Source organism: Sorex araneus, chromosome 4 (genome assembly GCF_027595985.1).
Source record: "Sorex araneus isolate mSorAra2 chromosome 4, mSorAra2.pri, whole genome shotgun sequence".
NCBI lineage: Eukaryota > Metazoa > Chordata > Mammalia > Eulipotyphla > Soricidae > Sorex > Sorex araneus.
In genome coordinates, this window is record NC_073305.1 from 77,786,200 (window position 1) to 77,813,714 (window position 27,515).

Genomic DNA, 27,515 nt, shown 5'->3' on the forward strand with positions numbered 1-27,515 from the left:
TCCCTGGCCTACCACCGCCTTTCAGAGTGGGCCTCACTCCCTGTCTCCCTAGTAACCTATCTTCTTCACATGAACCAGCGCTTCCTGCTGCACCCAGGGCCACTGTTGGCTCCTCGAGCCCTCCAGGACAGGCTGTTAGAGTGCACCAGTAACCGATGCATTTATGCAATTCCTACAGTGGGGCTTGAGATCTATCTACCACGTTCTTTTTGATGCAAGGAGGTATACAAAACATTAAAAGAAAATGTGGGTAACATTACAAGAAAATCTTGAATTGGAGGAAATTAATTTTGCAGTGACACAGTCAGAGCTCTGTTAAGTGAGGCCAACTGTATGGCAGGCAGAAGGCTCTGGGTTGAGCCCCTCCCTCTGACATCACATGCAAAAAAACCCTTTTGTGTTGTTTTGTTTTGGGGCCACACTCGGCAGTGCTCAGGGCTTCCTCCTGGGCCTGGGTGCAGGGGATCACATGGGATGCCGGGGGTCCTGACTGGGTCTGCAGGGTGCAAGGCAAATGTCCTATCTCCTATCACTCGGGCCCCACAAAAAATTCCTTAGTAGTGAATTACATAGAACATATTTCACTTCTGACTGAATATGAATGGAATGTGCCCCAAGGGAAAGAGCAGCTGAGATGGAGCCAGGCACAGTCAGAAACACCCGGGAACAGCGTGATGGAGCAAAGGACCGGGCCCACGCCACGTACATGCAGCTTCAGGGCTGAGCCTGGCACTTGAGGGGCCTTCGAACACCTGGCTGGAAGTAACGCCAGATGAGTACCCCCAGAACCAGATGGAAGAAAGGAAAGAAGACCCAACAGTTCCCTTAATGAAAATAAAATGATTCCTCAGCGTCTTCCAAGTGGCTTCTACACAGGGATTTTTGTCAACACTCCAGGCCGCAAGACTCAATGGGACATCAAACTAAGACCTGAAGTTTTCTAATTTGAGTTTTACCTGACTCGGATGGGTTGTAAAAGCAAGAAAAGATTCCAGGTATTTTCCAAAGTTAGCTGGTGTTTCTGCATCAGAATCCACACCCTGCAGGACAAAAGAGAGCTTGGTTAAAGACTCCGATGGGGCGGAGAAGAGCCTCCGGGAACAACAGAAACCCACCAAATCAGCAGTTCGGTGGCGGGTGGGAGTGCAGGGCAATCAGGTGGCCGGGAGGTAACTGCACCAGACCACAGATGCCACTGTTCACTTTCTTTTTTTGCTTTTTGGGTATTAAAAAAACAACCAACTAAGAAAGCAGTGGCTGAGGGGCCGGAGCAATAGCACAGTGGGTAGGGCACTTGCCTTACATGCACCTGACCCAGGCTGGATCCCCAGAACCACATGTCCCTGAAGCCCTACCAGGAGAGACCCCTGAGTGCAGAACCAGGAGTAATCCTGAGCACCTTAAGGCTCAAAAATCAAAACAAAAAAGCAGTGGCCTATAGCTGCAGGAAATGAATACTGGTAAAAGGATGGTTACTAGAACTTTGTATGACTAAAACCCAACTGTGTTCATATACTTTGTAACTGTGTATCTCATGGTGCAGTGGCTGATTTGCAAATGTAGAAAGGCCGCAAACTACTGATACCTTCTGTCCCATTTGCAGGACAGGGCACAAAGTTGTAGGTCGGGAGGTATAAAAAGGTTGAAGGGGGCCGGAGAATAGTACGGCAGGCCAAGGTGCCTGCTTTGCACGCAGCTGACCTGGGTTTGATCCCCAACACCACATAAGGTCCCCTGAGTGATTCCTGAGTGCTGAGCCAGAAGTAACTCCTGAGCACCACCGGGTGTGGCCCAAGTTCCTCCCCTCTCGAGGTGAAGAATGCTATTTTCTTGTTCATACTGGATTAAAACAATTCAACATAGAAAGTCACATGAAATAATGTGTAGCACGATGCTCCACACTAGGCTAAAATCCATGGCACCCGGGACGTTTTAAACATCTAGCTTTTAATGCTCTCCAGTGGTCCTGCACCTTCAGAGCAGGTGCTCACCAGCAATGCACACAGCTGACTGCCCAGCGCACACAACACCTGACACAGTCTCTTCAGAAAGACATAGTGTCTCTCGACCAGGCCTCCTCCGTCAGCGGTCCTGAAAAATGAAACAACACGACTAGCATTGAGAGCCAAACAGACTGCCCTCAAATGGAGTTGTATGCGCCTGAACACCCAATTTCAGTGGATTATTCAAGTCTCCCCAGGCCAGGGCCAGAGTGATAGTATAGCAGGCGGGGCATCTGCCTCACAAGCGGTATCCCATAGGGTCCCTAGTGAGTGCTGTGACCAGGACTGTACACAAACCCCACAGTGCCGTGTGCAGCCCATGTGCAGCCGCATGCACAGCACAACAAAGCCTGTGACCAGAACAAGTGAGTGGGGTGGGGCCATGAACACCCAGGGCTGGGAGGGAGCTCACAGCACTCGAAGGCTTTGCATCCTGGCACCATGCAGTCAAGCACAGCCCCCCAGAACACGTCCAAACACTGAGAGAGATTAATGAAAAATAGGGTTCAATGTGATTTCAAAGGATACTTTGGTCTGAAGGCGTCAGTATTCTGGGAATAATACACACACTGAGGATAACTTCTGTGGTTATTGCTATGGGGCCACACCCAGAGGTGCTCAGAGGTTACTCCTGACTCTGCACTCAGGAATCACCCCTCTGGTGCTCACATGGAATGCTGGGGATCAAACCTGGGCAAGTGTTCGACCCACAGGACTGTCACTTCTGCCCCACTGGATGTAATTATTACAGAATGAATACACTTATCTGTATAATGGGACTAGAGCTAATACAGGGTTAAGGTGCTTCCCTTGTATATGGCCAACCTGGGTTTGATCTCTGGCACCTCATAGGGTCCCCTGAACCCACCAAGAGTGATTCCTCATTGCAGAGCCAGGAGTAGACCCTGAGCATTGTCAGATGTGGCCCAAAAAATAAAAATAAACAAGCAAAAACTAACAAATAAAAAAAAAATCAAAGGATTGGCCCCTAGAAACTTGTTCCAGAGAAAAGAAAACCATCGTAAAAATGGTATCAAAATGGAAAATAAGGGGTTTTAAGTAATAAACATTTATCCTTGAGACCAAGAGCAGGAGAAGATATTAGCAGAAGGTACTGTGAAGACAAATTTATGTGTGTCTGACTCACTGGAAGAAACACATATTAGGAACACTTTAATTTCCAGTGCAATCAAAATGTAACTAGAAACCAGTATTTGAACATATTAAGATCTCCGCTTTTTTTTTTTTTTTTGTGGGAGGGGTGTCTGTGCCAGGGGTACATGCTTTTTACAATGCACATGTGCTATCCCCAAACTATATCCCGGCTCCAATACTGATCATTTTGACAGGCAGAGCACTGGGTCTCTGTTATCAGAGCAGGCCCAGCACATCAGAAGACCTTGAGGTCTAGGCCCCAAGCTAGTAAGATGTGTAGGGTCATCAGAAGCAAAAAGAGTGAGAACACGAGAAGGGCCAGGGGACAACTGTAAGTAACAGGAAAACTGAAAATAAGTGGGGATCACAACTTATCCCAGCACCAAGTTTTCAGAATAGTCATATAGGGCCAGGGGGCCAGCTGCAAGGACAAGAGCAGGGCCCGCCACCACATGGTCTGCCACACACTCTCACAGGCCTGACAAGAATTTAAAAAGACACAATGAGAGAACACACAACACAGAAAAGCCAATACTCACTGCGCCGCAGACAGTATGTAATGCATGGCAACGTCGCCAAATAAGACCATCAAGGGCTTCCGGTCTTCCAACTTGCCCTAGATCCAATTTTTTGGGTAACAGAAGTAACACGAAATACATTACTAAAACTTGCAAGCACTAATGTATTCTCTACCTTTGCGACCGACACACTCGTAACTTCTCCCAAGGCTCTGTTCGACTGCCCTCGAGAGAAAGGCCACTTTGTTCAGTAGGTCTTCTTGGCGGCCACTCCTGGCAGTGCTGGAGGGAGCTGGGGACTCTCGGATACCAAGCTCAAGGCCTGCCCCCCTCCCCCCGCCCTTGTCAGCTGTCTTTCTGGCCCTGAACAACTTCTCTGGTGTCCTGTTAGACTTCTTTGCCACTGGGAAGGTTTGAGAGGGGGTTTGGGCCCCCCTCAGCAGCACTCAGGATTTAGGGATGCACCCTTGTAGTGCTCTGGGGCACCAATGGGGTGTTAGGATTGAGCTGGGTTTGGACACAAACAAGACAAGCACTGAACCTCCCTATGCACACGCCCACCCTTCCGTTCTCTTCCAGTTGGGGTGTGACACAAAGCTGCGCTCAGGGCTTACTCGTGATCTGGTGGTGCTCGAGGGACCACACGGGGTGCACAGAGATCAAACCCGAGTCCAGTGCCTTGCAAGGCTAGTTCCCTACCTGCTGTGCTCTTGGTCCCCAGCTCCCATTTTTAAATATATTCACTGGTAAGGCTGTGAATTATATGTGAAGGCAAAAATAAGCCCTGGGTGTGGCAGATGTCTCAAAGGGCTGGGGCCCTGAGTTCCCTCTCTCGCACCCGTACCCCAGCACTGCCAAGTGTGTCTTCATAACTGAAGTAAAGAGCCAATATGGACACAACTCTGTCCTCATGGTCTGCCTCGGTCAACTACAGAGTATGTACAACATGGTCCAGAGCCGTCAGCTCTGTAGTAGTCAGCAGACTAAACAGACTCAGAGTCAGGAAAGTTCCAGTCAGCTCTGCAGCACATCCCATCCACGCTGTGCAACTACTCTCCGACATTCACACAGTCAAACCACTCAAATTTTCAGAACTTGTCCCTGTCGTTAGTGATGTATGACCATAACAGGACAGTACAAAGCTGGAGCTATAGTGCAGACGGTAGGGCGTTTGCCTTGCATGTGGGTGACCCGGGTTCGATCCCTAGCCATCCCATATGGTTCCCCAAGCACCACCAGGAATTCCTGAATGCAGAGCCAGGAGTAACTCCCGTGCCTTGCCAGGTGTGACCCCCCAAATAAAACAAAACAAAAAATAAAAAACCCAGTACATTAACTACATTAACAATTATCAAAGATGACATTAAACTGAATTTTAAACTTTATTAGGTGCTGGACAGATGGTACATCAGGTAACACCTTGCACACAGCTGACCCAGGTTTGATCCCTGGCATGTCACATGGTCCTCCATGCCTGCCAGGAGTGACCCCTGAGCACAGAACCAAGAGTTAAGCTCTGAGCACCATTGAGTGTGGCTCAAACACCAAAATAAAAACTAAGTAAACTATGATATTTATCTCCTGTGTGCCAAGATTCAGTTGTTCCCAAAGTTTAGCAGCCTGAGAGGGAATGCTGGTCAAAAGTATAGTACATACTTTACATCCTGATCCCACCAAAATCCAAACCAAACAGCCTGACAAGTATCTGTACCCCACTATCTGAATGGGGTACAGATACTTGTCCAGAGGCAAGGGACCAGAGGCGGCTAAGAGGCAGTAAGTCAATGTGGAAAAAGTCTCATCTTTTCATGTCTTTCTGCTAAACCACGCAACTGAACACACATTCATTCTTATTCTCTCTCCCTTCTCCAAGGATAAGTCAGCCTGAAGTGGGAACTTACTTTTCTGCTGACTGCAATAAGCAGACACTCCGCTGCCCCCAGCTGCAGTTCCTGCTCGTTGAGGAGCAGGCACAGCATCTCCAGGAGTTTACAGTTCTCGGCAGTGATGTGAGTCATTGACACCCAGTCAATGTAGCCGGCCAGAGTATTCAGGGCTGCAGCTCCTACTCGACAGTTTGCCTGGGCCTATGTGAAATGCAAACAACTTTTGAAAACAGACAAGGGTACCGTCATTATACCCAAGCCCCTTCTAGTCTCCAATTTTATTTCTATTCTGGGCTTGGGGCCATACCTAGTGGTGCTCAGGAGTGACCCCTGGAAGTGCTCTGGGTACTGCGTGTGGTGCTGGGGATTTGAACCAGGGTTCTGAGGATGCAAGGCAAGTATCTTACTCTGGCACTAACTCTTTGGCCCCTTCTTTTTTATTTTTCAGTTTTAAAAAGAAAACTGTACACATACTTAAAGCCCCCAGTAACAGCATATGGGAGACACTCTGGTGGAGGGCGTGGTGCTGGGACATTGTACAGTGAAACCCTATCATTAACGTTTCATAGGGACTGGAGAAACAGTTCAACTAGTAAGGTGCTCAACGAGTAAGGTGACTTGGATTTGATCCCTGGCACCCTAAACTCTGCCAGAACGATCCGAGTAGAGCCAAGAGTAATCCTGAGCGTGCTGGGTGTGACTCCAATTTTTTTTTTTTTACAAAATTATAATGTAAATATATTATAAATCCTGGCACCTAAAAAAAAATAAAAGCTTATCATGGAACTGGAAGGTATCATGCTAAATGAAGCCAGTGGAAAGATAAATACAGGATATCACTTTTATGTGGTATTTTCAGATGAGGAAATGCAATGGTTTAAAGGGGGGATACCTAGATAATTCTTGGCTTCAGAGTACAGGGAGGAGAAGGAAAGAGAGGGAGTGGAGGGGGCGGGAGAGGAGAGACAGAGGAGAAGCCACAGGTGCCAGGGTCAAGGTGCGTCAGTGGTATTAAGGAATGAGAGTTAAATATCCAAAGCACAGAGCCAATGACACTGAAATCATGAGACCCAAACTTTGACGATCAAACTTTAAAGGTGCCAGTGGAGACGGCAGGCTGGGGAGGGGGCGGGAGAGGGACCTGGGAGCCCTGGCGGGGGAAGCTGACACTGGCGGGGAAGGCTCAGCGATGAGCAAGCTTGTAAATACTTTAATACTATAAAAGTTGGAGGAAACAAAGCATATGACATGGGGCTGGAGACAGCTGATCCCGTCCACACTTCGCATGGGGGAGGCCACTGTAATTCCTGGAACCACGTGGTCCCCTGAGCACCACTGGGCATGGACCAAAACTGGAAAACAAAAGGTCATGTTGGCATGGTTGGCCATCTCACCTCCTTCAAAAATCTCCAATATTCTAATTTTCACTCCCTTCAGCCAAAACTCAATGATCAAATCAACTACGGATAAGGTTACTCTCTGCTAGGTATCTCTGTCCTGGCGAGTGTGTTTTTGGCCACACGCAGATGTGTGCAGGCAGCCCCTGGGGGTAGTGTCCTGCTGGGATCAAAGCTGGTTCGCTGTGTACAAGGCAGTGCCTAACCCAGGGTGCCGTCTCTCTTCAGGCCCCTGGACCCGAAAGCCTTGAGTCTCCTTCCAACTCCATAGAGAGCTCTTACCTTTGACTCTTGAGAACTATCTGCTTTCTGAAAAAGGGAAAGAACAGTATTAGAATTCAGTGTTTTCATGAGCAAAACAAGTAATAACTCCCCTCCCCCGTCCTAATAATGAATTGCAACCTTTTTTTCGGTTTTTTGTTTTGTTTTGTATTGGGCCACACCCTGCAATGGGAAGGGAAGGAGAGGAAGAGAGAGAAGTGGATGCCATACAGGCAGGTGTGTGTGTGTGGGGGGGGGTCATAGAAGGGAAAATGGGGACACTGGTGGTGGGAAATGTACATGTACACTAATGAAGGGATGGGTGTTGGAACATTATAGGAAAAATAAAAAAAATACATGCAAGAGAGAGAGAGAGAGAGAGAGAGAGAGAGAGTGTGAGTGTGTGTAGGGCCACTGCCATACTTGCAGCTGATCTGGGTTCAATCGCCAGCACCCCATCTGGTCCCCAAGCCCCACCAGGAATGATCCCTTAGTTCAGAGCCAGGAGAAAGCCTGAACACTGCTGGTGTGGCACAAAAACAAAAAGCAAAACTACAGAGGTTAAGGTGATGTACCCGACCTCAGTTCCACCCGCACCAATTCATATGCCCCCTAGAGCACTGTGCGGGGTGATTCCTGAGCACAGAGCCAGAGGCCAGCCCTGAGAACAGCTGAGTGTGGTACCAGAATAAAACAAAAAAGGCCATAAACATAGTACAGCAGCAAAGGCACTTCTTTTGCACATGGCCCACATGGGTTCAGTACCCGGCACCCTACACGGTCCCCCAAGCCTGCCATGAGTGATGCAAGAGCATAAAACCATGAATAATCCCTGAGTACAGCCAGCTGTGGCCCTAAAACACAACAGAAGAAAAGAGAAAAAAAAGAAAAGAAATGTAGTTTAGTAGAAAAACACATGCCTTGCATACATGAGGCTCTGGGTTCAATCAATCCCTGGCCCCACCAATAAACCAAATTAATTTTTTTGTAAAATTAAAACAAAAATCAGCCTGAGAGATGGCTCAACGGGCTGGAGAGCAAGCTTTGCGCAGGAGGATGGGGCCCCATCCCTGGCACTCCCTGGTCCCGGGAGCAGTGGCAGGGACCCCAGCCCAGAGAAGCAGTGCTAAGCACACCAGGAGCGGCCAGAAGACGAGAACAAAAAGTACAACCAATACATGACATATGAGCAAGGCTCAGCATTGCCAGCAAGGAAACAAATCCATCTCTAAAAGAGCATTAGCTTTCTTTCCTTTAAAAATGAATATGGGGGACTGGAGCGATCGCACAGCGGGGAGGGCAGCCAACACGGGTTTGATTCTCAGCATCCCGTTATGGTGCCCTGAGCAACGCCAGGAGTAATTCCTGAGTGTACAGCCAGGAGTAACCCCTGTGCATCACTGGGTGTGATAAAAAAAAAAAAAAAAGAAAAAAAGAATATGGGGGTGTGTGTGCTGGAGTGACAGCACTGTGGGGAGAGCATTTGCCTTCCACTCGGCCAACCCGGGTTCGATTCCGAGCATCCCATTATGGTCCTCTGAGCACCGCCAGAAGTAATCCCTGAGTGCAGAGCCAGGAGTAACCCCTATGCATCCCCGGGTGTGACCCAAAAAGCAAAAAAAGTAAATTATCACTAGCAAAGTTAAGCTGAAATGATGGAATGTCAATGGGAAAGGCATAAATTAAAAGGATACATACATCGTATGACCGTGCATTATGAAAACTAGAAAGCCCATATGCACAAAAAAGTGGATGCTATTTCAATTTGTTCACTTTTGTGCCAGGGCTCTGAGCTGAGGGATGGTTCTGGTGGGGCTTGGAGAACAGCAGTGCAGGGATCGAACTGGGTCAGCCATGTGTGAGGCAAGCGCCCTACCTGCTGTGCTCTCTTTCAAGGCCCTACACTAATTTTTCTCAAGTCTGTTTGGGAGCTGAGGAGCTATTTCAATGGGCCAGAGCATACGCCTTGCATGATCCCAGATACTGCTTGTCCCTGAGCATCTCTGGGTATGGCCTAACACTAGAAGCAAACAAAAAGAAGGCATTCACCTTCTTCTTTTTAAAAAATTGAATCATCGTGACCACCTTTATTCTTACTTCTTGTGTTACTTTAGAAAGTTTACTATAAAAGGATTTTCTAGTAGACATGGGCACTCACTGAACTGAGTTTCTTATAAATGACCCTCTTCCATTTTTTTGGCTAAACTAGAAATCCTAGTTCCTTGCTGACGTGTAATGATCTAAAATACAAATATAAAAATTCATGTTAGTAATCTTTACTTTTGAGAGATGAATCCCTTACCATTTGCCGGTACTTGTTTACATTTTCTTGGAGTGTGTTAAGAAGAAAACTGAAGATTTTTTCCATGTTCTGCGTTAAAGTTTGTTGAATATCCCTTCTTCTTTGAGGGGGTAGTGTCTGAAAGGTCACTACATCCTCTGCCAGTCGCAGAAGGATGAACATCACTAATTCTGTCTGTGTTTCCTATATCAACAGAAAAAAGCCAATCACACTGAAACATTTTATCATTAGCATGCCCAAAGATTTTGCTGTTGTTGACAAAGAGAGCCCCCCTCCATCCCCCCAAAAAAAAGCTCAAAGCAAACAGACAGACACAGCTGTATCTTATACCCCTTGCTTGGAAAGAGTGTCCAATTCTACGAGCATGTCAGGCCAGTGCTGGGGCCACTCCCGCTTTATCATTTCCACTACAATGCGAGACAAAACGTCTTTAATATGATTTTCCTCTTCCAAAATATTCAGTGTGCCCTGAAAAAGAATCAGAGACATTAAGAAGCCTGGCTGGCTAGAGCAAATGCAAGGCGGGTGGGGGGGAAGGACCATAACAATGTGGGAACTTGATGGGGCAGCAGCCTCCTTTGAAGCAGTGTAAACCTGTTCTCCGCATGAGTCACCGGCCTGCATTCACTCGCCACTCCTCCCGCCCCAAGCCCCAGACTCTGCTGCGTCAGCTAGCGAGCTGCTGGCAGGGCAAGGAAGGCAGCATCGTTTGCCTTTATACACTCTCCACTCTTGTTTCATTTCATAAGCGGTCCAGGGTGGGAATAAAAGAGGAGATTAAGAGGCTGATGGGAAAATGGGAAAGTTATGGGGAACAACTAAAAATACTACCAGCAGCTTTACTTTCATAAAATCTACCAAAACTCAGTTTCTCTGAGTTTCACATGAGATCCCTCCTTTATGGAAAAGGAGACAATTTGGGATGATTTGCAGATTCTTTTGGGGGTTGGGAAATATTATCACCTAGTAATTAATATGGAAAGGCTCAATTATTGTTCCATGTAGTAAGGAGGGGGAGTTAAATCTTGAGGTGAGAATGGTAGTACAGAGGTAGAAATTTGCCTTTCATGTGGCTGACCCAGGTTGGATCCCTGAGCACTGCTGATTGTGACCCAAAAAGCCAAAAACAAACAAACCAAAGCCAAAACCAAAACCAAACAAAGAAAAAGATCCACAAAAACAATCAGGGGCTGAGCAATAGCACACAGTGGTAGGCCGTTTGCCTTGCCAATCTGGGTTCTATTGATACCCAGCATCCCATATGGTCCCCTGAGCACCGCCAGGGGTAATTCCTGTGTATAGAGCCAGGACTAACTCCTGTGCATGTCAGGTGTGATCCCCCCCACCCCAACAACAACAACAAAAAACAAAACAAAAACAATATAAATTGGGGCCAGAGGAGAGATATTAGGGGCCCCGACTTGTCCCCTAGAGCTGTGTGAGCACCACTTGGGAGAGGCCTCTCCTTCCTCCAAATATTAGTGGAGAGCCCGCCCACACACCAGAGCCTGGCAAGCTACCCGTGTCGGCATGCCAAAAACAGTAATAATAATGAGCCTTATTCTCCTGACCCTGAAAGAGCCCCCAGTATGGCAGCGTTGGGAAGGATGAGTAAGGAGAGGATGCTAGTGCACTTTGTGTTCCTGGAGCAAGCAGGTGCCATTGGGCTATACTAGTATGCAACAGAGATGAATGGAGATGTTACTGGCACCCCCTCGAACAAATCGATGAGCAACGGGAAGACAGTGATACAGTGATAGTGAATTTCTATCCCAGAATTAGCAAGCCTCAGGTTCGGCCAGATAAGTTAGCGAAAAAACAACTTCAAAGGGGATTTGCTATGAAAGGCACTAGAGCAGTGGTCTTCAAGCCCCAGTCAGTGTGGCGTCCACAGCTGCAGAAAGACTGAAAACTACCATTATCACCACTAATATGCAGGACGGGCTGGAGAGCAGGAGTAAAAAGATCCATGACAGGGGGCCTGAGAGACAACAGTGTAGCAGGTAGGGCACTTGCCATACATACAAACTGACCCAAGTTCAATCTCCGGCATCCCAGATGGTCCCCTGGGCTGGAGGTATGGCCAAAAAAACAAACACAAATGTCTAAGACAAGTCTGGGAATAAAAGGGGTAGGAATTCCCAGTTAGGACCTTTGTTTCAAAAAGGCAGAAGCTAGGAAGGAGAGAGTAACGGTACAGTGAGGGTCAGGAAGCCAGAGCACATGTTTCGTTGCATGAACCCCAGGTTCAATCCCCAACACACCACATAGTTACCCAAGCACTGAACTGGGGCCCCGGGTCTAGCCCTAAATCAAAACAAACACAAAATTAAAAAATAAACGCAGTGGGTGTTGAAAACATGCTTAGTCATTCTAACTCCTGAAACAAATTCATTCTAAGAATTTTTAAAATTGGGGGGTGGGGATGGGGAGGGAAGCTCGCTGAGCCAAGTCCAGGTGCTGGGGGCTGTGCCCGAGGAAGTGATGTGCAGTGCTGGGGATCAAACCCTGGCCCTTTCTCCTTTTTGCTTTTGGGCCACACCCAGCTGTGCTGGTGTGTACCGTAGGACCATGTGTGGTGCTGGGGATCAAGCCTGGGTGTGCCCTCGAACAAGGCCAGTGCCCTTCTCTGGTACTGTCACTTAGACCCCTCGTGGGCCCTCTCAGAGCATGTGCTCATGCCTGTGGTCACGATGCTGGGCTCAATGGTGTATCTTTCTATCGTCAATACTATATTCAATCTGCTGAATTTCCTTTGCCCTCTCTTCTAATATATTTGGTTTGGGTGGTGGTGGGGGCACAACCTCATGGTGCTCAGGCCTTACTCCAGGCTCTGTGTTTATGGGATCATTCCTGGTGATGCTCAGGGAACCGTATGTGATGCAGGGGAGTAACTGGGGCTGGGTGCAAGCAAGCACCATACCCTGTGCTATCTGTCAGCTGCACACCCCATCCCCACATGCACTACATACACACTTCCAGTCAAGAGCGGTAATCAGGGCTGAGAGAATCAACAGGCAAGCATAAGCAAAGTAAGGTTTCATACTACAGGCCTGGGTTCGATCCCAGCATTTGGTCCCCTGAGCACTGACCACCAGGAGCAAAGCAGAGCATGGAACTGGAAGAAGCCCCTCAGCACTATGAGATGTGGCTCCTAAGCCAAACATCATGATAAATAAGAGTGGAAATCAGGCCAGGGATGAAGCTCTGTGATAGAGTATGAGGACTTGAGTCACATCCCTGCCACCAAAAATCAATCAATCAATCCAAAGTAAAAGCAGTGGCCAGAGTGAGAGTACAGGTATAGCAGGTAGGGCAGAGCAGACCTGGGTTCAATCCCCAGCACCCCATATGGTTCTCCTGAGCCCTGCCAGAGTCATCCCTGAGTACAGGAGCTAGGAGTCAGGCCTGAGCACCACCAGGTATGGCCCCAAAACAATAACAAAAAGGTAAAAATAAACACACCAGGGCTTAATTAAACCTAGTAAGAGAAATGATAAACCATGACTTCTTGTGATGCTGGTAAGGTAAGGCATAATTCATTGACAGAGAAAGCATGCAGAAGTGCTAAATTTTTATAAAATACTTTGCTGAAGAGACTGGATAAATAGTACAACGAGTTGGGTGCTTGCCTTGCATGCAGCTAACCAGGGTTTGCTCCCTGACATGCCATATGGTCCCCTGAGCCTGCCAGGAGTAATCCCCTAGTGCAGATCCAGGAGTAAAATCTAAGCACAGCCAAGTGTGGCCCGAAAACAAACAAACAAAACCCACAAACACTATGCTGAAGACGCCATGCTGAATTTGGACCGTACTAGGCCACCAAGCATTCCTTACATTTGCAATCAGCTCCATGACACTGTTCTTCAAATAGACCTTCTCCAACCGAGACATGCTGTTCCACCGGAACCTGGCCACCAAAATGAAGCAAGTCAGCAGGGTCCATTAGAAATCTCTCCCTTAGAGGCTAATTTAATCCCTGCTTTAGATTATGTTGGTGATTTCATTAAGTTACTTACCTTTAATTTTGTACCCGGAAAATGAACCAAAATCTATTTATATTTGGAGGCCAGAGCGACAATATAGTGGGTAGCGCACTTCCCTTGCATGCGGCCAACCCAGACTTGATCCCCAACATCCTAGGGGCCTGCCTGAAGAGATCTCTTAGTGCAGAGCCAGGAGAAAGCCCTGAGCTCTCCTGGGTATGGCCCCAATTCCAACAACAAAAAGAGTTCCTATTTAATCAATACTGGGAGTTTTATAAGGTAGTAGCTCATTAATTGGATACCAGACAGGATTTGTGTTTTATCAGCCTTCTCCCTTGATTTCATGAACAGACCAAAAGCAAATATATATCTGAGTCAATTGCAACATTCCTGGGAAAAGAGTCTTGACAACTATTTTCTGTGCTAGCTTTTAAGGTAATAGCATAATTCCAGGAAATCTGAGGCTAACTCTCAAGGCTGATTCTCCTGATAGGCAGGAGTAAGAGACTAAATAAAGTCAGGGAAAGTTTTCAATTATTCTCACATAATCCTGCTTTAGATTCATAGAAGATCATCTTATATGGCCAGCCTCAAAATTTTAAAAAATGCCTGTCACAATGCCTAATCCGACTTCTTTAAACACCTGACTAGTTCTAAAGACTGAGGTCCACAGGCATATAGCAATTTAATAAATGCAGTGTGAATTCTGGCAGCCAGCAGCAAACGTTCATAGAATGTTTAGCCCTGCCAGCACCTGACACTTTACATGAAGAAACTGAAGAGAAAGGTTAAATCTTCAAAGAGAAGTCACAGGAGGTTCTGATGTTCTCTTGGTGGGGGGGGGGGGGTTCCTTTCTTTTTTTAAAATTGAATCACAATGAATTACAAAGTTATTCATGATTGACTTTAGGCATACAATGTTTGAACGCCCATTCCTTTATCAGCATTTGTTTCCCTCTACCAATGCCCCCAGTTTCCTTCCCAGGCCCCTGTCAGCCTCTCAGGCAGGCGCTTTTTCCTTTTGTTCTGTGGTTTACAATACAGTTACTGATATAGGGTATAATGCAGACAGTTCTGGTATTCTCCTTGGATCCACACCTTTCTGCTGAGGAACTGTTCTGTTTAGCTATAGCATAGCTTCATGAGTTCTGTAAGAAATAAAGATTTGCTCTCATAGACCCTGTTAGTTAATGAGCAAAAGCTCCTTACTTGACAACATGTTCCAGGATCTGAAGGCCAAAATGTCTGACTATGGCAATTTGTGTTTTTTCGGCCAGCCTCAAACCACAGGGGACACAGATAGGGCACTTTTCTTTAAACTCCTCACAAAACTGAAAAAGAAAGAAAAGGAAGAAAAAAAGGAAAGTTAAGTGTTTCCCATATGAACCAAGATAGGGTGGGGAATAAAATAACTTCATCTTAAGGAACTTCAGCACGGGACTGAAGAGATAATACAGTGAGTAGGGTGCTTATCTTGCACATGGCCAACCTAGGTTCAATCCCTGGCATCCCACGTGGTCTCCCGAGCCCCACCAGATCGAGTGCAGAGCAAAGAGTAAGCCCTAAACATAGTTGGATATGGCATGGATCAAAGGATGAAAGAAAGGAAGGGAGGGAAGGAGGGAGGCAAGAAGGGAGGAAAGGAGGAAGGAAGACAGACGGACGGACTTCTGGGGTCTGAGAGATACTACAGCAGGTAGGTCGCTTGCCTTGTGGGGTGACTGGGTTTGATTCCTGTGTAGAGCCAGGAATAACCCCTGATCATCCCTGGGGGTGGTCCAAAAACAAAATTAAAAAAAGTCTTCGGGGGCTGGAGCAACAGCACAGTGGGTAGGACGTTTGCCTTGCATGCGGCCCACCTGGTTGGATTCCCAACACCCCATATGGTCCTCAAAGCACTGCCATGAGTAATTCCTGAGTGCATGAGCCAGGAGTACCCCCTGTGCATTGCCGGGTGTGACCCAAAAAGAAGAAAAAAGAAAAGAAAAGAAAAGAAAAGAAAGTCTTCAACCTTAGGGGAGCAACAGGCTGGAGACCTCAGGAGCTCCTGGCACTCACATATTCCAGATCCCAGCACTAAAAGTTGTGGCTCAAAGTAAAAAACAAACTCCAACTTCTGATGTAGTTTTAAGTTGCAAAATCTAGTCATATATGAATAAAGAATAATCCCATTCCCTTTGAGAGCTCCAGATTTCCCACGCCAGGGCCAGCTAGTGTTAAACAACATCAGGAGTGATTTTCTGAGCACTTTTTGACAGTGAAAAAAAATGTTTAATTATGATTCTTTAAAAATAATTTTCCTGAGCATCTGTGGCCCTAAACCCCTACACACACAAAAAAGAAAACCCTAAAAAGGATAAAAAACTGTCTTAAAATTCCTAATAGCTGAGCATAAGTGGATATATGCGCGACCACTACAATAGTCCACTTCTGCATCCATTTTTAAGACGATAATAAAAGACAGAAATCCACGTTTCAAAAATCCCAACTCCTGTGGCATACATCTATGTAACAAAGTTTCTTCCAAGTGTTACTTTGTTTCAGTTACAGCACCTAAACGCGACCAGCACGTGGATCTCCCCCACCGCGGGGTATTGTATCAGTTACCCCCATTTGTATTCTCATCGCCAAACCACAACAAGCGAGTCCGTCGCAGGGCCGGGTCCTCTGGGAACTCAAATTCTACTACTTCCAGGAAACCAAAGTGGTCTCGTTAACATGCAAAGCAAGCGGCAGAGAAGTTCATCTAGGCGCAGACGGCCTCGGAATCCCCGCAGGCCAGCCGGAGGGAGGGGTGGGGGTGGGGAGGAGTCGTGGGAATGGTTCCACCCGCACCCCGGGAGGGAGAGGGAGGGGGTCAGGGAAGGGGCGCCCCGCGGGGCCGGAGCTCGACGCAGGGCGCGGATCGGGGCCCGGGGCCGGCGCGGGGGGACTGGAAGAATGGAACCGGGCCGGGGTCGGGCCGGGCACGTGCGCCAGGGGCCGGGAGGCGGCCGGCGCGCGAGAGGGGTGCGAGCGGCGGCGGCGGGGGCCAGCGGGCGGCCGCGCGTGGACGCGAGCGGGGCTCGGGAGCGGAGAGCGCGGGGCGGGCGCGGGGCGGCGGCTACCTTGAGGGCCTCCAGCCGGTAGCGCTGGGTGGAGCTGGGGTCCATCATGATCGTCACGGCTTTCACCAGCTGCTCGCACAGCGCGTTCAATTGATCCATCTCCATGGTGCGCTGCCCGCGAGCCGCGAGCGCACGCCGCACGGGCGCCGGGAGCACGAGGCGCGGAGGGCGGCCGAGGCGGAGCCCCCGGCGGCTCCCCGGCCGCGGAGGACCGGGCGCGGGGGGATGGGGCGCGGGCTGGGGAGTCGGAGGGGGAGCGAGGGCGCCGCCAGCTCCAGCCGGGAAGGACCCGGTGCTGCGCACGCGTCCGAGGCGCCCGTGCGCACGCGCGCGCGGAAGTGGCGGGTCCCTTGTGACGGTTTCGCCCGGTGGGCGGGGCGGGAGGCGGAAGGGCGGCTCTGCGCAGGCGCCAACGGTGTCCGGCGCGGCGTTCGCGCGCGTTCCCCGTCCTGAGCGCCGAAATAGCTGCCGGCGCGCCGGCTGTGTCTCACTGCTGGTCAGGGGCGCGTCACGCGTCCGCCGCGAGCAGCCTCTGCGTGACCTGGAACAAGCCTTTCCTGAGGGCGGCCGCGCCACACCCGGGGGAGGACGCTCTCGATCCCTCAGACCCATTCGTCTCCTGCCGGGACGCGGCTGACGGGCACCGGGTAAGAAGAGGGTCGGGAACCCGCAGGTCTCACGGCCGTCCGGCTTTTCCGCGGGTCCCGGCGGCTGGTTCACGGGGTGGCTGTCGCTGGCCACGGAATTGGGCCGAAATGACGCGAACTTGAAAACAGGCTCAGAGACGAGGTCGGGTGTGGTGGGCAAAGAGAAGAAAGTTTTTTCCCCAGTGGTTAGCAGTGTTTTCCTGTCAGCTCTTAAACTTGAGCTCCCTCTTCTCTCGGACTTGCCCGCGGATGTGTTTTCCTTGGCTGTATTCTTTCCCCTGCATGTTCGATTGTCTTCCCAGCACCAGCAGCGATTTAAAGATGAATCGTAGGAGGCTGTACACTGCTAAAGAGAAAAAACCCAAAACCAAGCATTTCAAGTGTTACAGATAACGTTATCGTGTGAGAGATAGTGCAGTCGTTATAGTCAGCGGGACCGGGTTTGAGCACGCTTTCATTTCCACCCTTAAAATAGTTCCGAAACCCAGTCATGAAGAACTATGTAATTAATGTGGATGCAATTTAATAAAATATTTTTAAGAAAGATTCATAATTCAAACTTGTTTTTCACCATCAAAGAATAAAATGGAAAGTTCCCGCTTTCGCAAAAGACGTAAATTGAAAGCCTTTTTGAGGTGTTTGACAATTCGACAGTTTGAATGATAGATGAGTTTCCTTATTTGCTAACATTTGTGAATCTGTTGATGTGTTTGTATATTTAGTAAGGTGTATGGTTGAGGCTGAGTGTGTACCGCAGAATGAGCGCATATTTTTTGGTATTTTTGGGGAGTGGGGGGTGCTCATCATCAACCCTGGCGATGCTCATGGGTTGCTCCTGGCTCTATGCTCAGTGATTGCACCTGGCGATGCTTGTGTGTGCTCTGGATTGAGTCCGGTTGGTTGCACACAAGGCAAGCGCCCTACCTGCTGTACTATCTCTCTGATTCTATGGACTTACTATTTTTATGATCGCATTATCAGTTCCAGTACTACATAAGCACCACTTTATGATAAAGTGGTTTCTAATTATGGTTCTAACTTACATGAAGGTACAACATTCTGCCTTTTTTAGGCTGGTAGTCAATAGGAATTTATAAGGAATTAATGCCACTCTGAAATTTTCAAATGAATTTGTTTTTGCTGATCTTCCTGCTTTGCATTTGCATGACATTTTTTCAAAAAGTGCATGTTATTTTTGACCGTTTTTTGAAAGAATACAGTTGGGTGCTTACTCAGCTGTATAACCTGTGTTTCTCATATTTAAATCTTGAATTGCTTGTGTTCCATAGCTTAATTAATTTCCCTCAGTGATTTTCATTCTCAGCTGCACATTAGATTGCCTCTTGAGAGCTTTTTAAAAATCACAGTGCCTAGGGGCTGGAGCGATAGCACAGCGGGTAGGGCGTTTGCCTTGCACGTGGCCGACCCGGGTTTGAATCCCAGCATCCCATATGGTCCCCTGAGCACCGCCAGGGGTGTTCCTGAGTGCAGAGCCAGGAGTAACCCCTGTGCATCGCCAGGTGTGACCCAAAAAGCAAAAAAAAAAAAAAAAAATCACAGTGCCTAGGTCACACCCATACTAGCTAGGATGTCACTGTCACTGTCATCCCGTTGCTCATCGATTTGCTTGAGCGGGCACCAGTAATGTCTCCATTGTGAGACTTGTTGTTACTGTTTTTTGGCATATCAAATACGCCACGGGTAGCTTGCCAGCCTCTTCCATGCAGGCAAGATACTATGATATCTATTATTATCTAACAGTTCTTCCAGTTACTGTCCGCACCTTGAGTATGTCTGTTCTTGCATTGTGTGCATTGTTTTTCTTCAGAAACTTAAATGAATGGATAGGAAATCACCATTAGAACACTACAAAATTGTTTTTATAGGCAAATTGTATAGTAAAAGTCCTTTTTTTGTTGTTGTTGTTCTGTTTTGTTTTGGTCCGCAATCAGTGATACTCAGGGCTTATGCATGATTCTGCACTCGGGGATCACTCCTGGAGAGAGCTGGGGAACTATATGGCATGCTGAGGATCTAACCATGGTGAACTCTGTACCAGCTCTGTACCACTGTTCTCTCTCTCGCTCTCGCTCTCCGGCCCCCCTGGCCTGTATAGTAAAAATCCTGCCAACTATCTCAACCAAGATCATAGTTAGTAATAAGACATTTGATACCACGTCCCTTCCAATATCCTACACAGCTTCCATAATAGTATTGCCAAAATGCATTACCTTAACTAATTAGGAAAAAACAAACACCAAAGTTAAAACTGAGAGACAAGAGTCAGCCAACGATGAGAGTCACAGATTGATTAGGAGGCATGATGAAAGGACATTAGAGGAATAATCTGTAAAAGTCAAATGTGTAGTTGGATATTATACTGATGCTTATTACAATTTTTTAATATGTTTTGGAGACTCACCAGCAGTGCTCAGGAACTATCCCAGCTTGGTGCTCTTGGGTCATTCCCATAGATGCTGGGGAGGGACCATGCTTGGGATCAACATTGGGAAGAAAAAAAAAATGAAAAGAAAAAACAAAACAACATTGGGCTCCTACATACAAAGCCTGCACTCTAGCTATCTCCCCAGCCTCTGATTCTCTTTTTGTTTTTGTTTGGTTTGGAGCCAAGCCAGCAGTACTCAGGGGTTACTCTTGGCTCTGTACTATGGGATTACTTCTGGTGGCCTCAGGGGACCATATGGGGTGCCAGGGGTTGAACCTGGGTCTGCCACATGCAGAGCAAATGCCCTACCTGCTGCACTATCATTCTGGCCCCATGATACTCATTTTTTAGTTTCAATCATTGTGCTGTGTAAAATGTTAATAGGAGAAAGTAGGTATAGGAGAATCATACTCTCTTTTTGAAGTTTGCAAGTTTTCTGTAAGTCAAAAAATATTTCAGTGCCGGGCTGGAGCAATAGCATAGCGGGTAGGGCATTTGCCTTGCACGCAGCCGACCCGGGTTCGATTCCCAGCATCCCATATAGTCCCCTGAGCACCGCCAGGGTAATTCCTGAGTGCAGAGCCAGGAATAATCCCTGTGCATTGCCGGGTGTGACCCAAAAAAAGCAAAAAAAAAAAAATTCAGTTCATATGCTGCCCAAGCCCATGTGCTAGTTGTGCCCACGTGGCCTAGCACATATGTTGCCTGCATCTCTCCTTCAGATGTGTACTTTCCTATCTAATGCTGGGGTGTGTGTAGGGGCACTCTCTCCACCCTTTGAGAAGCCTAGATTCTCCCTTGAGCACATTATTCTCTCTTGGTTTCCCTTTCCCCCTCAGCTTCAAAAACCTCCAAATAAAATCAGTTCTACTTAAAAAAAAATTTTTTTTTCCAGAATAAAATGTGTGTGGCCCCATACCTTTCTACACACTGCTTAGATGTAAGAAGGGGGAAGTATTCTCTCTCTCTCTCTCTCTCTCTCTCTCTCTCTCTCTCTCTCTCTCTCTCTCTCTCTCTCTCAAGGTTAAAAAAATTCACACAGAAAAAAAAATTCACACAGATACTTATATAACTTATATTTTAGACACCATTTCTGCTTCTATTTTCCCTGAATTTATATTTTATATTTGAGATTCTTCAACTGATCTGACACAACATTGTTGTCCATTATGGTTTTAATTTTCCGTCCCTTACAATGAATGTTGGATGTTGAGCCCATTTTCATGTGCCTGTTGAATCTAGGTACACTTTTGTGGCATATTCAATTATTGAAGGGGAGAGAAGTATCTTAAAAGAATCTCAGTACTTTTTATTTTGCTAAGATGGATCAGTTTATAATTCAAAAGTATATGGAAAGGCTTTTTTCATTCTAAGTTTTTATGAAGTCGGCTCATGGTAATTGAACAATTCCTTGGCTTCTGGTTAGTAGAGTCAGAAGCCGCCCACGCTGCACAGGCACAGACAGCCCCACTGCCGGCATCAGCATTCCAGAGCAGACCTTGAACTTGCTCTTGGAGTAGGCACAGTGACTAGCGTTGCTTAGTGTGTGTGCTTGTGCGTTTCATTTCTTTGCGTGTGAGTACACGCGTGCTCACACATGCTTGTGTGTGTGTTTGTGTGCATACTCGCACACACACAAATGCACTGCAGGGAAGGGGAGGGTGTTGTGCCACATCCTCTCATGCTCAGGGGCTACTTTTGGCCCTGTCCTCAGTGATAATGGAGGGCCACGTGGTACCAGGGATCAAACTGGATTGGCCACATGCAAGGTAAGTGTATTAACCCCTCCCTGGACTCTCTCCAGCCCTTGGAGTATATGTTTTAAAGTTTAAGATTTTCACCAACATTTAATATATAATTTTTGTTAATAACATTTAAGTTGCGGGGCTGGAGTGATAGCACAGCGGGTAGGGCGTTTGCCTTGCATGCGGCCGACCCGGGTTCAAATCCCAGCATCCCATATGGTCCCCTGAGCACCGCCAGGGGTGATTCCTGAGTGCATGAGCCAGGAGTCACCCCTGTGCATTGCTGGGTGTGACCCCAAAAGCAAAAAAAATAAAAAATAACATTTAAGTTGGGCTGACGAGATAGTACAGCTGGTAGGGCACATACCTTAGAGCCAATCCAGACTTGAACTTCAACATCACCAGGAGTGATCCCTGAGCATTGCCAGGTGTGGCCCCAAAACAAACCAAAAAACCTCCAAAAATTGGCAAATAGGAAATGTTTTGAAAATCCTTCCTAGAATATATACAGACCCAGAACCATTTCACTCTCCCTCAAATGAATTTACTTAAACATGTTTTGAAATTTTCCTTTTTGTCTTTCCCTTTTTTGGTTTTAGCAGGTAGGGCATTTGCCTTGCACGTGGGTGACCTGGGTTTGATTCCTCTATCCCCCTCGGAGAGCCTGGCAAGCTACTGAGAATATCTTGCCGGCATGGCAGAGCCTGGCAAGCTCCCCGTGGCATATTTGATATGTCAAAAACAGTAACAACAAGTCTCACAGTGATGGAGATGTTACTGGTGCCTGCTCGAGCAAATGTGGGAATACTATTATTGATTTAGCCATTGATTAAGCTGATTGAGCAATGTGGGCATGAACTCCACATTGCTTTTTTTTTTTTTTTTTTTAAGGAATCACTGTGAGATACAGTTACAAAACTTTCACGTTTGAGATTCTGATGTACGGCTGTACACCCATCCCTCCATCAGTGCCCACTTTCCACCAGCAGTGTCCCCAGTATATCCACCCCCATCCCAGTCCTCACCCGGCCTCCATGGCAGACAATGTCCCCATTGCTCTCTCTGTTTACTTTTGGGCGTTATGTTTTGCTCAGATTTTCTCACCACTATTCAAGCCTGCCTGCCAGGGGCAGATGCTATATCATTTATTGTCCCTTGCTCATTCTGAATATCATGGGTACCGCGGTCTTGGGCTTCTGGAATCCTAGATTGTAGATGGTTGGGTTCCAGAGACATTTCTGTACAGCACTAATCCATTTTGGGATTCAAATGCGCATCTCTGTCTAGGGCTATTGGTGTACTAAGATGGTGCCTGGAGGCACATTTTGGGGGTGACAGCCAGGCCGACAAGCAGGCGGGGAGCTGGGGAGGAATACCCTGGCGCCTCTGGGTATGAAAATTTAGTCCTGAGCCTGCATAACTGGGCCTTGCTTGTAGAAGCTCTTGGTCACTGAGATTCCGTCTGGAGTAGGTGGGAAGTCTGCACCTGCTCAATCTGGGGTGCCCCGATGAAATTGGCTAGGTGTGGGGCCCAGAAAGATCTCTGGCTCTGTGGTGCCTTCTGGTACTTGCTGCTATATCTCTGGACCAGGGCTGTTGATGCACTAAGGTGGCGTCCAGGGGCAAATTATGGGCATGACAGCCAGGCTGACAATCTGGTGGGGAGCCGGGGAGCAAGGGAGCAACAGCCTGGCGCCTCTGCCGCCATGCAGAATGAGAGAGATTAGTCCTGGAACTCACATACCTGGGCCTTGCTTGTGGAAGCTCATGGTCACTGGGTTTTCATGTGGAGAGTGCACCAGCTCCATCTGGCATGCCCCCATGAAATTGGCTTGGTATGGGGCCCGAAGAGATCTCTGGCATCTTTCAGGACTCGCTGCTGTGTCTCTGGGTTTTGATCTCTTTCGAGATTTATTTATGGGTCTCTGAAGCAAGGCCAGTAATAGAGTTTATAGTGTGGTGCTGGAGTTGGTTCATAGGGGTGATTGCCAGTGCTACCATGTGTATTGGGAAGTGAGGGGAGGTAGCCCACCCCAACTCGGTGGAAGCCTGGAGATTTCAGTCACAAAGCCCACATACCCTAATTTTCAGCAGATTATATCTAGTGAAGTTTGTCCTGAGACAGTGGATCAGGCTGGGGGTATGGCGGCAATTTTGGATTGTGGGAGCAAGTGGCTGCTGGGAGCTCTGCTTGGGCAGGCACAGGCCAACCTGCCCCCTCCGATTTACCCCAGTCTGTTCAGCCACGCACGGGTCCAAGATTAACTGTGGCTGTGTATTCAAAAAATTAATTATGAAAGGCTGTGGCTTTCGACGGTCTCGGGCCACTTCCTCCACCCGGGGGAAGCCGATGGCCATGGGTGGATGAAGGAGGAAACAAGGGCCAGGCTAATTGGTGTCAGTTGCAGTTTATTCCATTCCCATTGCCATTCTCTTCCTTCTGTGGATCCTCCTCCCGTGATCCTCCTCATCCTCCTCTTTCCTGCTCCTTCACACTTCTCCTTCCTACTTCTGCATCCCCCAGTCCACTCCTCCAGCCTTAGTTAAATCCCAAAACATAAGGGGTTGGGGTAATAATTAATAGGTGTGATCATGCAATCAACAGAGTTAAAGTCCTCCCTCAGGGCAAGCTTCTTCTAGGACAAATTCTCATTCAGTAGGACGAGAGTGAAATTCCATCTATGGGTGTGTTTCTTCTTTCCTTAGTCTAACAAACATACATTCATAATATTAGTCATTTTGTATGGACACAGTAAGGGATACATTAAGCTTATAGGATTGCTCTCCTGGGGCCATCTCGCTGTAGATTTCAGACTACAGTGCTCAGGCCAGATTAGTCTTTCCTAACTCTAGCAGGGTCCTAACCTTGTCGTTATCTTTTGGATCATGACAAGAATTTGTCCATGACCATGCTCTTATTGTGGCTCTTCGGCCAGGCCCATTTCAATGCCAGGGTAGCTTACAGCTTGCCTTGAATTTATTCAGTCCCTCATCGGGACCCTGCTTTTGTGGTGCTAGGAACTAAGGGCAATTTCAATTGCCCTTAGTCAAAAAAAAAGATGCCCAGGAGTGAATATTAACTTGGAGTCAATTAACTCCCAAGATACAAAAGCATAATATTAACTGTCTTCCTGTGTCTATACAGAAAGGACATCGCTCTGAAGTAAGCTATGCAAAAGGACATAAGAGAAGGAGAAACGCAATATTTCACTTATGAATACAAGTTCAGTGTCCTTAGAAGGATCTAACCATAACAGAGTCTGATTAGGGGGGAAAGGTGATAGAGGGGTTGGGGAAGCACAAAGAAAGATAAGCCAAGGAATGGGAGTGACTTCGGAGTGTCACCTGATAAACCTAAGCTCCCAATGGCAAGGGAGAAAGGACAAACCAATGTTATCCTACAGTGAATTTTAATCTCTTTTAAGATTTATCTATAGGTCTCTGAAATAAGGCCAATAAATAAGCTTGTATAGCTGAACTGGTGGTGGTTTGTGGATATGGCTCCCATATAACTAACTTTTGGCCATTTAATTTCTTGGTAAACTTGGTCCCAAGTTGTTGGGGTCTGGCCAAAGACACAGCAGCAATTTTGGGGTGTCAGGAAGCCTGAAAGCACCATCAGGCTGCTGACACACTCACCCCACAGGTACAGGTTGACCTGTTGGCGGCACCATACCCCCCGGAGTATATCCTTTCTAATTGTAATATATTCTTTACAGAAAAATGAATACTGGACAAGACCGCGTAGTTGCTCTAGTAGACATGGACTGTTTTTTTGTTCAAGTGGAGCAGCGGCAAAATCCTTATTTGAAGAATAAACCTTGTGCAGTAGTACAGTACAAATCATGGAAAGGTGGTGGGTAAGTATCATCATTATTCTTGTAACTGTCAACTCTATTTTAGGTCTTTCTCTACCCTTCTCCCTCCCTACCCTTAGTAATTGCCTGGTGTCTGGGGGTCACTTAGTTAAGGTGCTTGCCCATATGCGGTTCTTACCTGCAGGATAGGTGCTTTGTTACTGACCTGTGCATTTGGGGCTCTTTTAACTATTACCATAATATATAAGAACACCTGGAACTATGTGAGGTCCTATTTTTTAAATTTCTGATACTATGACTTTTTTTGTTTTCTTTTGTATTCAGTTTCCAAGGATCAAACCCAAGCCCTCCCACATGCAAGGCATGTGCTCTATGACTGAGCTACATCCAGCCCAGTTATTTTTTGAGATCAAATAGCAGCAAATTGAGCAAAAAGTTTCAGATTTTTTAAAATTAGTTTTGGGGCTGGAGCGATAGCACAGCGGGTAGGGCGTTTGCCTTGCACTCGGCTGACCCAGGTTCAATTCCCAGCATCCCACATGGTCCCGAGAGCACTGCCAAGAGTTATATCTGAGTGCAGAGCCAGGAGTTAGCCCCTGTGCATCACCAGGTGTGACCCAAAAAGTAAAAAAATAAAATTGGTTTTTATTAAAAACACTGATTCACAAAATTGTTCATTATATAGTTGTTTAAAGCATTTAGTGTTCCAACACCACCAGTGTGACTTTCCCTTCGCCAGTATTCCCAGTTTCCTTCCCTATCCCAACCTGCCACCTTTGGTACGTAATAAATTTGTATTACTCATTCAAACAAAACTTTAAGAGCTGGCAAATAGAATGATTAGAAAATAAATCAGTAAGGGCCAATTAATGATTACTATATCATTTTTTTTTTCTTTTTGGGTCACAACCAGCAATACACAGGGGTTACTCCTGGCTTTGCACTCAGGAATTACCCATGGTGGTGCTCAGGGGACCATATGGGATGCTGGGAATCGAATCCCCGTCGGTTGTGTGCAAGGCAAACACCCTACCCACCATGCTATCACTCCAACCCCTATTACATTAAATTTTATTTTATACTTGGATCTTGTTATGGTAGTAATTATGTCTCACCTGTCATTAATAGAACTTGTAAAGCAATTATGTGTTAGTATATTCTGGAGTTTACATGGAATAGGTAAGCCCTTCCTATGTAAATTATCCCTTTACACCTTATATGAACTCTGTGATTTACAAAGTTATTCATGATTCAATATTTCAACACAGATCCCACCATCATTACACCTTCCCTCCATCATTTCTCCAATTTCCCCAACTATCCCTTATGCCTGCCCCTACAGCAGGCCCTTAGTATAATATTTTATATTGTTATCAATAATTTGCTAACAGAATGATCAAAGAATGTTTCCTGGGGCTGGACCAATAGCATAGCAGGTAGGGTGTTTGCCTTGCACATGGCCAACCCGGGTTCGATTCCCAGCATCCCATATGGTCCCCTGAGCACCTCCAGGAGCAATTCCTGAGTGCAGAGCCAGGAGTAACTCCTATGCATCTCCAGGTGTAACCCAAAAAGCAAAAAAAAAAAAAAAAGAATGTTTCCTTAGGAGAAAGAGAAAATTGTTGTCTTTCACCATGGAGCCATTAAGCCTTCGTATAAGAGATGACTAAGATGTTGTTACAGGTTAGGCCTTCAGTGTTTATGTTTTGTTAATCAAGATTGGTTGCCTTCTACATTACATGCCCTCCAATCTGGTATGCTACTCCTAGATTATCAGCGTTGTAGAGTTTGAGATGTTGCTCCAGCAAGTTCAGAATTTTTAATTTTTAATTTTTTTAAAGGAATTTTTTTTTGTAGGAGTCCTGTTATTTTTATTTATTTATTTTTTGCTTTTTGGGTCACACCTGGCGATGCACAGGGGTTACTCCTGGCTCTGCACTCAGGAATTATTCCTGGTGGTGCTCAGGGGACCATATGGGATGCTGGGAATCGAACCCGGGTCGGCTGCGTGCAAGGCAAATGTCCTACCCGCTGTGCTATTGCTCCAGCCCCTAATTTTTAATTTTTAATGATACGGCTGGAGTTAAATTTTTAACTGTGTATTGGCTTTGGGGTGTGTACATGACTGCAGCGGCTTCTGTAAGTACAGGAAGATGGGAGGAGATAGCCCATCTGGATCCTGAAAGCCTGAAGATTTCACTCACAAAACCCACATACCTGAATTTTTCAGCAGATTAATTTCTG

At 47.0% G+C, this 27,515-nt stretch overlaps 2 protein-coding genes across 4 annotated transcripts in view; one reads left to right on the forward strand and one right to left on the reverse strand.

The window, feature by feature from the left end:
- Nucleotides 1-16,921, reverse strand: part of XPO5 (exportin 5) — a 41,862-nt gene extending 24,941 nt beyond the window's left edge. Inside the window, exons 1-10 of the mRNA XM_004605937.2 lie at nucleotides 16,616-16,921; nucleotides 14,718-14,839; nucleotides 13,360-13,432; nucleotides 9,853-9,990; nucleotides 9,523-9,705; nucleotides 7,242-7,268; nucleotides 5,578-5,763; nucleotides 3,698-3,774; nucleotides 1,992-2,091; nucleotides 957-1,040 (exon numbers count right to left, since the gene is read on the reverse strand). Coding sequence (XP_004605994.1) covers nucleotides 957-1,040; nucleotides 1,992-2,091; nucleotides 3,698-3,774; nucleotides 5,578-5,763; nucleotides 7,242-7,268; nucleotides 9,523-9,705; nucleotides 9,853-9,990; nucleotides 13,360-13,432; nucleotides 14,718-14,839; nucleotides 16,616-16,720 — 1,095 coding nt within the window. The 5' untranslated portion in view covers nucleotides 16,721-16,921. The remainder of the gene's footprint in view (nucleotides 1-956; nucleotides 1,041-1,991; nucleotides 2,092-3,697; nucleotides 3,775-5,577; nucleotides 5,764-7,241; nucleotides 7,269-9,522; nucleotides 9,706-9,852; nucleotides 9,991-13,359; nucleotides 13,433-14,717; nucleotides 14,840-16,615) is intronic.
- Nucleotides 16,922-17,020: 99 nt separating this feature from the next.
- Nucleotides 17,021-27,515, forward strand: part of POLH (DNA polymerase eta) — a 45,269-nt gene continuing 34,774 nt past the window's right edge. For all 3 annotated transcript variants that reach the window (XM_004605821.2, XM_055135702.1, XM_055135703.1), the window contains exons 1-2: nucleotides 17,021-17,262; nucleotides 25,173-25,313. In XM_004605821.2, the coding sequence (XP_004605878.1) occupies nucleotides 25,177-25,313 (137 nt within the window). In that variant the 5' untranslated portion in view covers nucleotides 17,021-17,262; nucleotides 25,173-25,176. The remainder of the gene's footprint in view (nucleotides 17,263-25,172; nucleotides 25,314-27,515) is intronic.